This window comes from Diorhabda sublineata, chromosome 1 (genome assembly GCF_026230105.1).
Source record: "Diorhabda sublineata isolate icDioSubl1.1 chromosome 1, icDioSubl1.1, whole genome shotgun sequence".
NCBI lineage: Eukaryota > Metazoa > Arthropoda > Insecta > Coleoptera > Chrysomelidae > Diorhabda > Diorhabda sublineata.
Genome location: NC_079474.1, coordinates 16,267,516 through 16,281,967, shown reverse-complemented (window position 1 = coordinate 16,281,967; position 14,452 = coordinate 16,267,516). Strand labels below are relative to the sequence as shown.

Below are 14,452 nucleotides of genomic sequence, written 5' to 3'. Positions count from 1 at the left end.
AAAAGAAGTATGCTAGTTCTCCGCGGGCCGGACAAAATCTGTCCGCGGGCCGGATGTGGCCCTCGGGCCGTAGTTTGGAGACCCCTGATCTAGTGTGTGATAGAGTATCTGGTAAAAAATTTGAAGCCCGAAATTTATCTCACAATTAAATTTTTAAATTTGAATATTGACTTTTAATATATCTACTATTTTTTTATTAATTAAAATTCTCGTAGCGGCATTAACGAGGAAGGGCGATTCGATAATACGTGATGTGAAAATGTAGTTTCAACAATAATATTGTAAAATGAATCAGGTAAATGGTATTTTTATTTTTATGAAATTAATTGCGATGATGTTTACATTTTTCGTATAAAAATAAAATGAACAATTGTACGTGTTCCGTAGACTTTATTGTCACAACTGGTCAGTTTTTATTGAAATTAAGACACGTCCTATAATATTCCACTAAAAATTAGTAACGACATGAATGTTTTTCCCAATTTTTGTTCATCTACGAACGTGACCCGTTTAATTCTAGGAAGAACGTTCAAGAGCAGACCCATAATTTTGCAATTAATTATAAAACAAATAAAATATACTTTGTACAAGGTAACATTAAAAAATGTATTTATGTAAAAACATATCAGACTATATCAGCCTCGGTTTTTTCTATTCCAATTTGTGTCTAACATACATTTACATTTTTCATTAGGTACCGAATTTTTACTATATCGTATACGAGGTCTTGTTATTAAATAACGAGACGTTTTTTCCATTGATCCAAGCAGTGCTGGAAGTCTTCTTTGATGATGGCCTTCAGAAGCTCTGCCGTTTTTTGCTTTACCGCTTCCATCAACTCAAATCGGGTCCATTTCAAAGCAGACCTTTTTGTAACCTTTTAAAGAAATCTGAGCAGAACCGTTGACACAATAGTAGATTTTTTGGCACCAACTTTTGTCGTTCGTAATTCCTGGTGTAAAATTTTTCTAATCGTTTCTTTATCGGCGTTTACAGCCTCCGCAATCATTCGACAATCTGCACGCTCAGTTTGGTTCATTTTGGTCACTGTTTGGAACAGTCGCAGGAAGTTGGTCATCTTCAGGGCTCTCTCGGCCTTCACTAAAACGCTTATACCACTCAAAAACACGCGCACGAGATTGATAATTGTCCCCATAGGCCTTTTCGGACGTGCATAAACAACTCCAACCGTCTGGGCGCCCTCTAGGCGCGCTGTCTCGTTATTTAATAGTCAGACCTCGTATGTATATATATATATATATATATATATATATATATATATATATATATATATATATATATATTGACATTCCATATTTCAGATCTGTTTTCGTAGTCTTTTGGATCAATTTCTCTTATGATAGTCCAATAGTAATACCCTAACTTATTCATCCAAAAGTACCTGATCAAAAATTTTTATATATTGTCGAAAACGCTCCCCCTCATTACTGAAACTTAATAAATTTACAGGAATAAAATTCAAATGTGAATTTAGGAAATGAATCTTCATCGATGTATTTTTGGTATTTGTTATCTTAATTTAATTTCCCAAAAACTCTTCCACGACCTTTTTCATTAGGATGAGATATTTGGCTCAGTTAAATGTGTTTTTGGGGTAGAATAATATTTTTAGAGATCTACCGGAGACTTATCTTTTTTGTTCAGTTTAGAATGAGCTAATATTCTATCTTATAATGATGTTTCTAGCCCTATTGTCTCCCAGACAAAAACGAAAGTTTTTGGTAAGTCCACCTTGTAAACACCACAACAAACTAATGGCTTTGGGGTTGCTGCACATTTTCCATTGACGTCCTTCATACTTTATTAATTTTATCAAAGTACACGGATGTTTACAAAAAAGCGAGCTATATGGATAACGAATTTATTAAGTCAAAGAGGTTGTTGAACACATCTTTGCCCTAGAAAAGCATGCTTCTGTTTTATAATTTCTTTCTGTTATTCCAGTCATGCTACTTTTGAAAAACTAAGACATATTGCATTTTTCTCGAATAAAAAACGTCTCGTCGTTTCGTTTTTCACGTAGACTCATTCTTTTGTGTAGGATTCAAAGAAACGGCCACAAGATGTGACTCATTACGAAAGTGATAAAATTTTCATTACATTATTCTCTGGCATTCGCTTTTTAAGGATGGGAAAAACGTTGACTTCGACTAGCCAGATTACGTGATATCAGTGTCGTATACTTGTTTTCTTTTTTCTACTTAAAATATAATAAGCTAGTTGACAAAATTTGGGAAATAAATTAAAACTATAGCTAAGCATCTATTTCACCCCAAAAATATATTATTTTAAGACAAATAGGATTTTTTTAAGTTAGTATTTTGAGTTTTTAGAAATGAATTTGAAATTGGCCGCGAAAGAGGTCAAGACTGTCATGGCGTCTTGAATAACGTCACACCTCGCGAAACAGCCATGTTTGTTTATGACAGTCAATTGTGTTTTTTAATAAATAATGAATTAGTCGTATTATAAATACTGTATAGTGCCCCAATGAAAAAGTACAACGATAAAAACGCCAGACAAATTATTCTTATACGTTCCAAACAATAAAGAAATACAACGAAAGTGGTTAAAAATGGCAAATGACAAAAATATTTCTGTGAAGATTATTTTGATGTAAGTATCAAACAAAACTTGATGTATATATTTATAAATGTATAGTAATAGGAATGAATTTTGCAAAATCTACCATAATATACCAAACATATGAAATTCTATAACATAATTAACTTAGTTAAGTTATTGAAACTTTGTATTCGCTAACCTCAAAATAAGTTAAGTATTTCCATTCCATTCTCTGATTGGTAACTGCTAATTAAATAAGAATTTGTTTGTTCTTTACATATAAGTTTTAACACTGCGGACTTTCGATGAAAAAAAGTATGTAGTCATTGAAAAAAATTTGTCAAGCATAACGGCGTTAATTTTGGGCAAATTACTGCCGTTTGCTTTGTTAAATACCGATTCCCTGGCAATTTATACCTGTCTTTCAAGATTAAACTAAAAACCAATTTTATTAATTTCACAATAATTGCTGAAAACTCGAAATAACCTTGTAACTTTATACGAAAATGACAGCTACAACATAGTGTTTCGCGAGGTGTGACGTCACGCTTTTCTGATTGGTGTTCAATTGCTGATTTTGTCGATTTTATTTTCCAAAAATTTTATTTACTTTCTATTATTTTTGTACAAAAGTTGTTTTTTTATTTACTAATTATCATGGTCAATCACTAGAAACTCAAAACCATCCGATTTATTCTTAGTGGAAACAAGGCTATTATCGGTAATAAATATTCGATTCTATAACAGATTGGTGGAATTATTCGTGTATATGAAAATATATGATAGTTTTAAAAAAATGTGAGACAGTTTAAATTTGTTGTAAAGTTTAACGACCAGGATTTGCCGTAAGGATGATATTATGGAAGTCGCATATTTTTCGGCATTAGGCTAGACAATAAAACTGTTTCTCGGTAAAGAATGAACGCACATATACGAAAGCAGGTGTTCATTTATACATAAACATAAAACAATACGTACAAAAGTGGATGAGTAAACCATACAAATCGGCTTCCTCATACCCAACACTGGCGTACCACAAAAATCACAAAATCACTTTTAATAAACTAAAAGTTACGGTTGTTTCTAAAAGTTCCTATCAGCTGAGTAATACCAAACTCTGCTTTTTGCTTATTACCTGTAAAAAAGGTCGAGGTATGCGATTATTTTATGAGAATGCTCAAGTCCTCACTGCTCAGCAGGATTTCACACCCATCATATAGCCCTGATCCGGTCCCGTCCAACTATTTTTTTGTAGCAAAGCTGAAGACCGACTTAACGGCGACGATGAAATTAAACGTGTACGTACATAGTAGACGTTTGGGAAAATGCGTGGAAATAAAGGGAGAATATATTGAAAAATAACCACAGTTTTTTTCTATTTATGACATTTCTTCCTATATTAAACTACACATAACAATTTTAGCATTTCCGATTCAATTAGTGGTTTTATACTACCGTCCGCACTTGACTGGCGGTTTCACTAATTACTGCTTTGGCTTTTTAAGACCAGGTGTTGTTGCAACTGTGTTCATTCGACCTTAATCATTAAATCTGCTTCCTAATGATGTACAACAAAGGATAATTCTCATTAAAAATAAGAGTTTAGTGAATTTGAGACGGATTGACATTTGACAAGCCGGTTGACATTTGACAAGTTTCTGTATTATAAAAATATAACCAACATCAATTTTTTTTAGTTTTTCTTTGCGGCCTAATTGAAATTATTAAACTATGTGAGGAAGGATTATTTAATTATTATACATTTACAAAATCATCGAGTTAATTTTATTAATTACCCCAGATTTTATATCGGGATTTAAGCGTCGGTTTCCGTTTTGTTACGCCACTGATATTTTATCTGCGTTCATCTGGATACCATGCCCAAGATAGTGTTAAAAAAACCGTGAAGAGTAAAATGTATAAATTTAACACGAATCCGTACTTGTCCGGAATTCGGAATAAGAAAATAATTCATATGCAAAAATTATCATTTGTATAGGTTATACATACACATACAACGGCGAATAGAAGAGATGCGATAGAGATGGACGTTGATATAACGAAAAAATAACACGAAAATTTTCACACTAAAAATTAGCAAAAAAAAACAGAATTTATTAAATTGATCTTTACCCCGACGATACTAGACTGTTCATTTGATGAAATTCGTTTTTTAATATTAGAACGAGATTCAAATAAAGCTGGGATCTAGTTAGATTATTCCTCCCTTAGCTACTTTATATCTGGGGTTTTTATTTCTAAAGTTGGCACAACTTTTCAATGTGGAAAGTATATGAATCGGGCACTAGTATTGTTATGTCTATGGGGCCATTATTGGCGACGTTTCATCGCCAAATAAAATGTATGGATTGCAAACAGAGCAAACTTTATTACATCGTTTTTAAGTTTATATTTCGAAATACGAGGTCTGGTTATTAATTAACGAGACTGTGCGCTTAGAGAGCTCCCATAACACGTTTCCGTCACTATTATAGTATTTGTGCAGTAACGAACTTGCTTTTTTCTCGTGGACTGCTATAAATTGTTGTAAGACGCCTATTCGGACAATTTTCCATTTCGTGCGCGTGCTTTTGCTCGGTGTAAGCGCTTTAGTGAAGAGAGCACTGAAGATGACCTGCGCCCAGGTCGCTCCATGACCGGAAACAGTGACCAAAATCAACCAAATTGAGCGTGCAGATCGTCGAATGAGCATTCGGATGATTGACGAGGCTGTAAACGTTTTGAAAAATTTTACACGAGGAATTACACATGACAAAAGTGTGTGGGAAGTTAGTGACAAAAAATCTGACTCCTGACCAAAAGCTTTTGCGTCAACGGGTTTGCTCAGATTTCCATGAAAGGTTAGAAAAAGGTCTACTTTGTAAGGGACCCTTTTTCGTTACCAGTCTCTTAGAATCTTCTGAAGTAAACATTTTGAGGTTGAGTTATTGTTTCCGGCTCAATATGAAGTATATAAGAAATAATTTTTATATCACACATAGTGTTATAACGTCTGTAACAAGTAACTAGTTATTTTTTAAAATCGCCGCCACCACCTCTGCTTAAAACGGCAATTATTTTTTAGTGGGGGTTTTTAAAAATAATATAAAACAACTTTCCCATTCTGTCAAAAAGGCATATCCAGATTTCAGGCATACATATTTTTGTTTTAAATCTCTAAAAATGAGTGCAGTTACGATTTTGTGTATTTTGAGTGCGTTTGCTGTGATGACTTTTGGACTTCCTAGAAGGAGAGGTAATATATAAATAATAACCATCTTCACTTATATCTATTGAATAATTTTCTGACAAATACAAAAATTATAAACGATTCTAAATCGTTATATCCCAAGTTTCTTCCATTGAACTTTCACCTATCGTATTACTCGCCAAATCATCTTTCGTAGATGTGTCAAATAAGTTTTTTTTTTCGATTCCATGTGCTACAAACAGTTTTGAAGATAAATCATAAGTTGCATACAAAGAATATAATGAAAATAACTAACAGTAAAGAATGAATGAATTGCGGAATTAAACAGTTGTCTGTAACAAACAAAACTCTAGGATTTGAGTTGTTTTATAATAATCCGGCTCGAAGGACCACACGATTTTAAATTTGGTTACGCAAGATTTCAATTAATCTAACTATTGTAGATGCTCTCAAATTGTTTTTATTTTTAACGAATCATATGCGAAAAAAAAAATCGCAAAGGAAAAGAAACCAGACACAACTCGACCTCCCGGACGAAGTTGGTATGAAAGCTGGTCCTCAGCATCCCAACTGCTCCTGGCAAACCCTTGATGAAAATACAGGACCTAGTCCTAACGTAAGAAGAAGAAGAAGAAGAAGATGGGCGAACCTTCAGTTAGTTCATAACATTTATGAGGAAATGAAGAAGGAACAAAGTGCATATAGGAAATGGAAACAAACGATTGATAATATACTTATATTCAGGAGGAATTACATATTACATTTACCGATTTAAAAGCTGCATTCGACTCAATAGATTGAAAAATCCTAGGAAATATTATTAGGAAAATAGGAATCCCGAAAGAAAAGGTACCAAAAAGAATATATGAAAATATAATGAAGAATCGATCGATCGACAGAAATAGGAGTGAAACAGGAAGACATCCTGCTTATATTACTCGTGGAAAGGATGTTAAAAATAATAAAAGAGAAGTAACAATTGGCTACAGAAATCTAAAACCGATAAAAATGAACTGATCAGTATAATGAGATGATGTAGTATTAGTAGCAGAAAAACTTGAGAGAATGGAAGAAAAAGTAGATACATGGACAATAAAAGACCTGGGAATAAAAGGAAATTCCAAAAAATGCAAGGTGATGAAACGACAAAGAATAAATGTCTACATTTGAATACCTGGAAGGAAACTTGGATAGAAGTTAAGAGTTAAAGGAAAGAAGGAAGAAGGGGAATACGAAAATGAAGTAACAAAGATTCGGAAACAATGGAAAAATGGATAAAAAGAAGACGTGAATACAAAACCCTCAATACTCTGACTTTCAAAAGGAATAATGAGTTTTAGAGAAGAAGAAGATGAAGTAAATAATAGGAATAAATCATTTTATTTCATTAAATTCAAAATATTCTTTGTAAGTAGATGTGTTGTAAATAATACTAATTAAAAAATGTTAGGTTTTTCGACGTAATAAGGGATTAAGTAAATTCTACAAAATTTCATTGTATTAACGGCTCTAATAATCTAATAAATACCTGAAAACATTCCAATATATTATCTATAATAATATTTTTGAAAATTCCCTGTAGATATTTACGCCGAGGAATCTCCTCCGGGGTATGTTGTCGGGGGTTACTTAAAAAAACCCATTACAAATCATGATTATTTACCTTCAATGTCGACGTTCGTAACAAAAGATGTCGTAGCTACAAATACTTTCGCAGGAATACCACAAGATACCGCTTGGGATACTAACACAAAGGAAGATTATACCGAAAGGGATCCGCAGAATATACCGATCAACAGTAAGCTTGGTATCATGGTAACTTTGGCTACATCCTGTATAAATATTTGTATTATTTTAGCTCCCGAGTTTGCCATAGAAGAAAATGCTTCCAGTGATAGTTCATCAACCACCGGTGTTGAAAATAATGTTGGTAATAGTAATAATAACAATAATAGGGAAGTTAGAAAAAAAGGGAGGAAACCATCTAAACCTCAGGAAGATGAAGATGATGATACTCCTTGGTGGTTTACTAAAGGTACAACTTTCCTGTTTCCGTTTTGTGTTGTCACGAAAATTCTATTCTATCCATGAATTTTTCGAAAAATACTTACTAATTGGAAAAGAACGACGATTATTACGAATTTAACATTTAAGCAAATCAGTTAACTCTATTATTTTGTACAGGAATATAGTGTAGTGTAGGAAACAATAATAATTAACCCAGTAATTGGTATTGATTTTAGGAGGCGGACCATCGTTCACCTCATTTTTTCCTATAAATATCAGCGGAGGAGTACGGCGTCGCTCTGGAGGGCCGATGGATGAAAACGATACGCCCTCTGGGTCGGCCACAGCTATCGCTAATTCGTTTTCTACTGGTAGAGGTATCAAATTTGGTATATTTTATTATGACATAATTTAAAAAAAGACATTTTAACAAGAGATGTATCACTTACGAAGTTAAAATTTCATGTCATGTTAGAAGTAGATCCATATTTGTGAAGTAGAAAGAACTTTGCAAAACTTTTGCAACATTCCTGACTGCTCAAATCTTCTTATCTCTGTGGTAATCCTATCTTTTAATTCCTGAATATTGGCAAGTTTTGTTTTATAAACGATTTTTTTTAAGTAACCTTACAGGAAATAGTTTAAAGGGATTCATGTTGGCTGACCACGTTTTGATTATAATATTTTTCCATCATTAGGTCTGCAAACTCTTCACGTCTATCAAAATCAGCTGACAACTCTTGAACCAACGTTTACTTTGTATGGATGGAGTTTATTATCACGAAAATTTTCGATACGGATGTTCGCGAAATACCAAATTCCAAGGATATTTATCTAGTACTCAAGCGTGGATCATCTTCTAACAGGACACTGTTTACGGTTGATGCAGTTTTTCTGCGTTTTGATTTTGATAAATCTTTTACTGAACCAGTTTCCTTAACCTTTTTTACTAATTAACTGACGGTAGATATTTTTATGGGATTTCGGTTAGGATATAAATTATTAAAGATGAAAATGTAGCTATATCTCCAAAATTATGACAGTTGGGTATAGGAAACATTAGATAAAAAATAATTAGTATTTCTTAAGGATTTCGAAAATTGGAAAATATACAGAGTGATCCTTTTGAAATAACAGAATTCATTATTTTTCCGGAAAAATGAAACAATGTAAATACCACCGTAATACCGGCCGTATCACACGACCTTTGTACACGAAAATTTATAAAAATCGTTTCCGAGATAATTGAAGCGTTTCATACATAAAACAGAAAATTTTGAGCAGGAGCGAAGTTAAACCAACTAATCTATTGAGTTGAGCTTCTAAATTATTCACAAAATAATTTATTACTATTATTTCGTGTGGACGGCGTTTGTCATCAATATTGAAAATTGAAAATATTTACTTTGATTATAATTTAAGTCATATTCGAATTTTAGGTGGTGTGGCAACATCGCACGCGACATCCTTCGGTGACCCTTATTTAGCATCATTGTTTTTAAAACACGGAATGTACGATCTTAAAGGAGATGGACATAGAAAAGGATCTACTACATATTGATGAATATTTATCTAGTTTGAAAAACGAAAAAATATTTTCTTTTAACCGTATAAAAATATTAAATCGATGTATTGATGATTTTTAATTCAAAAATATTTATTCTTTTGACAATCTATTTATTATATAAAAGTTATATAACAAAAAAGCTTTTTTTTTTCTAAATATTATTTGTGTTCGAAGTGTAAATGTTTATCTAATAGGAAATACAAACAATCAAATTTAAGTGACAATTAAAACGCAATAAATTTTTTATTAAAGTAATACCCAATAACTTGTGGGAATAAATTATTAGTCCATCAAACGAGTCAACTAAGGAGTATCTATACGGTTACACTAGCTAAAAATAATTTTTTTTGGTATAAATGGTTGTCTACACGCATTCGAGTATTTTCAAATAATTATTAACATTACAACAAGTACATTTGGTAGATTATCTGTGAAGAATTATCTAATATTTCGGAATATCTAGAAGGAAAAGTATACAATTACAAATTCAACGACTTTTCCAAATAAAATCAAAGTTCTATGATAAGATTTACTATTCCGGCAAAATTTACTTTCAAATATTAACACAAACAATGAAAAAGATAAAACAAAAGAAAATAAGTTGACAAAAACGGATAGAAAAAGAATAAGAACAATTTTAGGACCGTTTAAAAACGTGATAACAGTAAATGATTATGGTACGTGTGGAAAGAAGAAGAACAAGAAGAAGAACAAGGAAGCATCGATAAAGTGGTTAAAAGACATAGAAGAGAAATTGAATAGTAGAGTGGGAAATAATCGATAGAAAAAGAAAACCAAAGACGATGTATATATAACATGGACAATAATATAGTATAATAAAAAAAAAGTAGGCAAAACGGATTTAGAAAGCATTATTCGGCTCAATCCCACCTCCATATATGCACAAAGCTAGAGCTTCTTTATTTTTGAACATATTGTCAATATCGCCGAGGGTTTTTCTTCTATTTAGAGACCTTATGTTTCAGCTATAAGACCTGCTTTATTGAATGACTATTTATCGAGTGCGGCATCCGTAAAAACATTAAACTTGCGATTATGGAGGGTAGATATAAGGAGGACCATCTCATATGGGGGCTTAGCTTGAAAACTGTCTGCTTGTAAACGGTAAATTATAATTCAAAATTTGACCAGAATGGCGCTCCTGTCGGACGAGATACCATATGATCGTTCAGATCAGTCTTCCGTCCGTCTTACTTGAATAACCTCTCTAAAATAGAATGAAGTATGCAGCTAAGATTATATACTCGATGTATAAAAATTTGGCGACAAAGTTCGATCTTAGCGACATCTCTCAAATTGGTTTAGTACCAAGAAAAAAGATTTCTATAATCAAACATTTGATCCAAGGTTCATATCCATGGTAATTTCGCGGGATATTTGAACAAAACTTGAGTAATTTTAAATGCTCCAAGCTAGTTGTCGCATCAAATTGTGAATGAAACAAAAGTATTATGCAAAATACTGACAGTGTCAATAGCTGTGACTACAACTATTAAAATTTGCCAATACGGGATAGTCGGATAAAACGGAATACTGGCCAAAATTTATAAATATGTAGCGCCATCTGACGATTGGAGGTGTTAATCTCTATAAATAACGTTTATTTAAATGTAGCAGGTGGTTAGGCAGTTTATTTATCGATCTGTGATTAGTGACAGTGACAGATTGAAAAATTAAGGTTATGTTATTTTGTTGTAGCGGTGTTTATTTAAGAATTTTTTAGTTTTAACAAGCGAAATAAATAACGGTGAGTATTTTTTGTGACTCTGTGAATATGTGGCTATATTTTGTGACATTTGTGAATATGACAACTAATTTTTTTGTGAGAAAATTTTGAAAAACATTTTTTGATGTGCTGTCGGGCAAAATAGGATACCAAGCGGTCGGGTAAAACCGGATACTATCCGGTTTTGTCCAATCAAAAACGCTATAGAATTTAATGACGATTTTAAATTTTGTTTTTTACAGGCTGATTAAAAGATGGGCAAATATAAAAGAAAAATAGATCGGCAGTCTTGGAATGAGGAAAGTATGCGCCAAGCAGTGGAAGAGGTTCTCGAAGGAAGAATAGGCTATCTTAAAGCTTCGAAACAATTTGAGGTACCTCGCACAACGATTGAAGCCAGAGTAAAAAAAAAATAAAAAGTGGGTCTCTTGAACGAGACGATTCAGGGAAAATGGGACTAGGGCATCACAGACCGGTTTTCTTTGAGGAGCAAGAAGAAGAGTTGGTGCAACACATTTTGTCTATGGAATCGCGACTATTTACTTTGAGAATGACTTTCGAAGTTTGGCTTTTCAGTTAGCTCAACGCAATGGCTTAGCTAATCGATTTAACAAAGACAAAAAAATGGCTGGTAAAGCTTGGTTATACAGTTTTCTAAAGAGACACCCAAACGTTAAACTTCATACCCCTGAACCAACATCACTTGCTAGAGCTGTGGGTATTAATAGACCTGGTAAAGTACCAACCGAACGGATTGGAACGTCGACGAGACGGGTATAATGACAGTGCCAAAGAAAAGATCAAAATGTTTATCACTGCTTGGGAAAAAGCAAGTTGTATATCTTCAGTTGAACGCGGCGTTCTTGTTACTGTGGAAATTTGCATGAGTGCTGCTGGTGTATTTATGCCACCTACCTTTATTTTCCCCAGATCCAGAGCAAAACCTGAGCTGCTAGATGATGCTCCTCCTGGAAGTAAAGCACAGGATGGATGCAAAAAGAGATTTCCACAAATTGGTTCAATCAATTTATTGAGTTCGCCAAACCCTCCAAAGAACATCCTGTGCTGTTATTTTTGGACGGACATACGACCCACACAAAAAATTTAGAAGCTCTATTTTCCATCGCATACCACTCACCGTTTGCAACCTCTAGACGTCAGTTTCATGTCCAGATCGACCAGTTACAATATCTCAAATAGGCAAGCTTTTCGGGCAAGCATACATGAAAGCTGCTAGCATTCAAACAGCAGTCAATGGGTTTAAAAAAACAGGCATTCAACCTCTTAATCCAGAAGTCTTTGACGACTGGATGTTTGAGCCAGCTGAAACGACAGACACCGATGAACAATCCTATAATTGGTCCGGTTGAACAAAATAATAGGCCACGTACACCATCACCAATACTACAGAACCGAGTTGAATTTGAAGAAGAAAAAGAAGGGTATGATGCAGAAAATGTTAGACACTCTCCAAGAACACCATCATTGCCCAATGATAAAAGGAGAGGAAAAACGGTTATACTAACTTCAACACCTTACAAAGAAGAGCTTGAAACATTTCAAGAGAACAAGCCTAACAAGAGGCCCAAACTGAACTTGGAAGAAAATCAAAAACCAGAAAATACCAAAAGAAAAAATGTGTTACTAAGCCAAAAAAAGGAAAAGAAAGAAAGAAAAAAAAGGATTGGCAGTTCAGAAGATGAAGAGGACAACGAGGAAGTTTGCATTTACTGTTCAGAACTGTATTCCAAATCTAAGTCTGACGACGGTTGGATAATGAGCCCGGGCTGTCGACTTTGGGCTCACAAAGCTTGCGCCGGGGTGGAGAACGATGGTGAGCGATACTCGTGTGATTTTTGTCGGAATTAAATTCCTAATTTTGTTTTTTATTAGAAATATAAGACCTAAAATGTATTCTGCTCTCAAGTTCAGTAAATATATTTTATTTTAATGTATTTTTTGTATATTCAAACACTATCCCATTTTACCCGACCAGGTGGACAAAATATGACTTTTTTATGTTATCTTTGAGCTATTCAGAAATAACTACACTTAAACATACAAAGGAATAAATGGAAAAGTTACAGTTCAAAAATGATGACTATCAATAGAATATTTAAGGAGTTTTGAGTCAAATAACGTTAGCTAAACCGTTTTGTCCAACTCTTCCCTACTTACAAGGTTCCTCAACAAGGGCTTGAAATAATCGCTTCCTTGTGTACACCTTAACAGGTTTTTTTGTTCCCTCTATTGGGCTGTTACCAGTATAGGTGCTAATAGAGGAACTAGTCCTTGCAATTGATTCTAAAAAATGGGCGGATGTAATTTGGGCGCTAAAGGATTAATGTACTTTTTACAACATGTAAACTAGGCGCCAAGACCGAAGGGTCATTTTAATCCTATGTGTATTTTGGGCGCTAACCGACTGAAGTACATGATTTATGAAATACAGTTATTTATTAAATCACCTACATTTATAATAAGATATATTTTTGTATTTTCCTATAAGAGAAATGACCTATTATCACTTAAGGTCTGAAAAAATTTACCATTAGAGGGGGCTACTTTGCACTTTTTTTAAATGAAAAATCTGCCCTTAATAAAGTTTTCTTAAAACATTTTCGTAACACTCTACAGAATAAAGTAAATTTTATATTTCTTTATATTTTTATTTAGTACTTAAGTACATATTATGTATTAAATAAGAGATTTACATAACCTAACCTAACCTAACCTAACCTAACCTAACCTAACCTAACCTAACCAAACCTAACCTAATCTAACCTAACCTAACCTAACCTTTTTTTTCCTTGTTTACGCATCCCTGGGGATTTGCGTGCGCCGGGAGGACAACATGTTGTCATTACATCAGCGCACATCCCCTTTGAAAATCCCTTTCCTTATTCTATTACTATCCCTGAGAGTTTCTATCCTCTTTTTCCTTTCTGTTCATTACTATGGTCATGTACGTCGTTACCGCGTTCCAGGCTGCTTTATCCTCCAACATTTTCCCTATGATCTCGGTTGCCGTAGGCAAGTCGCATCCTAGTTGTTCTTTCAGTCTGGTTCTCTCCTCACCCCATCTCGCACATTCGTAGAGGACATGGGCCGGGTCGTCCCTTTGCCCACATGTTTTACATGTGTCATCCTCAGTTTTACGGATTCTTTTAGTGAAGGTTCCGAACGAACCATGCCCCGTCAGAACCTGCGTGATGTAAACCTAACCTAACCTAACCTAACCTAACCTAACCTAACCTAACCTAACCTAACCTAACCTAACCTAACCTAAGTGGAAATAATATATTACTACACAGCCTTTTTGGAGTTGAAAATG

General features: G+C 33.7%; 1 protein-coding gene across 1 annotated transcript; it reads left to right on the top strand.

The window, feature by feature from the left end:
- Window positions 1–5,729: 5,729 nt before the first annotated feature.
- LOC130446492 (uncharacterized) lies at window positions 5,730–9,510 on the top strand. Its single transcript, XM_056782791.1, has 5 exons — window positions 5,730–5,842; window positions 7,380–7,595; window positions 7,656–7,832; window positions 8,041–8,181; window positions 9,244–9,510. Exons 1-5 carry the CDS (start codon window positions 5,770–5,772, stop codon window positions 9,363–9,365), a joined length of 729 nt encoding a protein of 242 aa, XP_056638769.1. The 5' UTR covers window positions 5,730–5,769; the 3' UTR covers window positions 9,366–9,510.
- The last annotated feature ends 4,942 nt before the right edge of the window (window positions 9,511–14,452 follow it).

Excerpts from the sequence above, each read along its gene's own strand:
- LOC130446492 (XM_056782791.1), top strand. The coding sequence starts at position 5,770 with ATGAGTGCAGTTACGATTTTGTGTATTTTGAGTGCGTTTGCTGTGATG. Across the intron at positions 5,843-7,379 it reads TGGACTTCCTAGAAGGAGAG|ATATTTACGCCGAGGAATCT; the intron begins GTAATATATAAA and ends AATTCCCTGTAG. Across the intron at positions 7,833-8,040 it reads TCCTTGGTGGTTTACTAAAG|GAGGCGGACCATCGTTCACC; the intron begins GTACAACTTTCC and ends TATTGATTTTAG.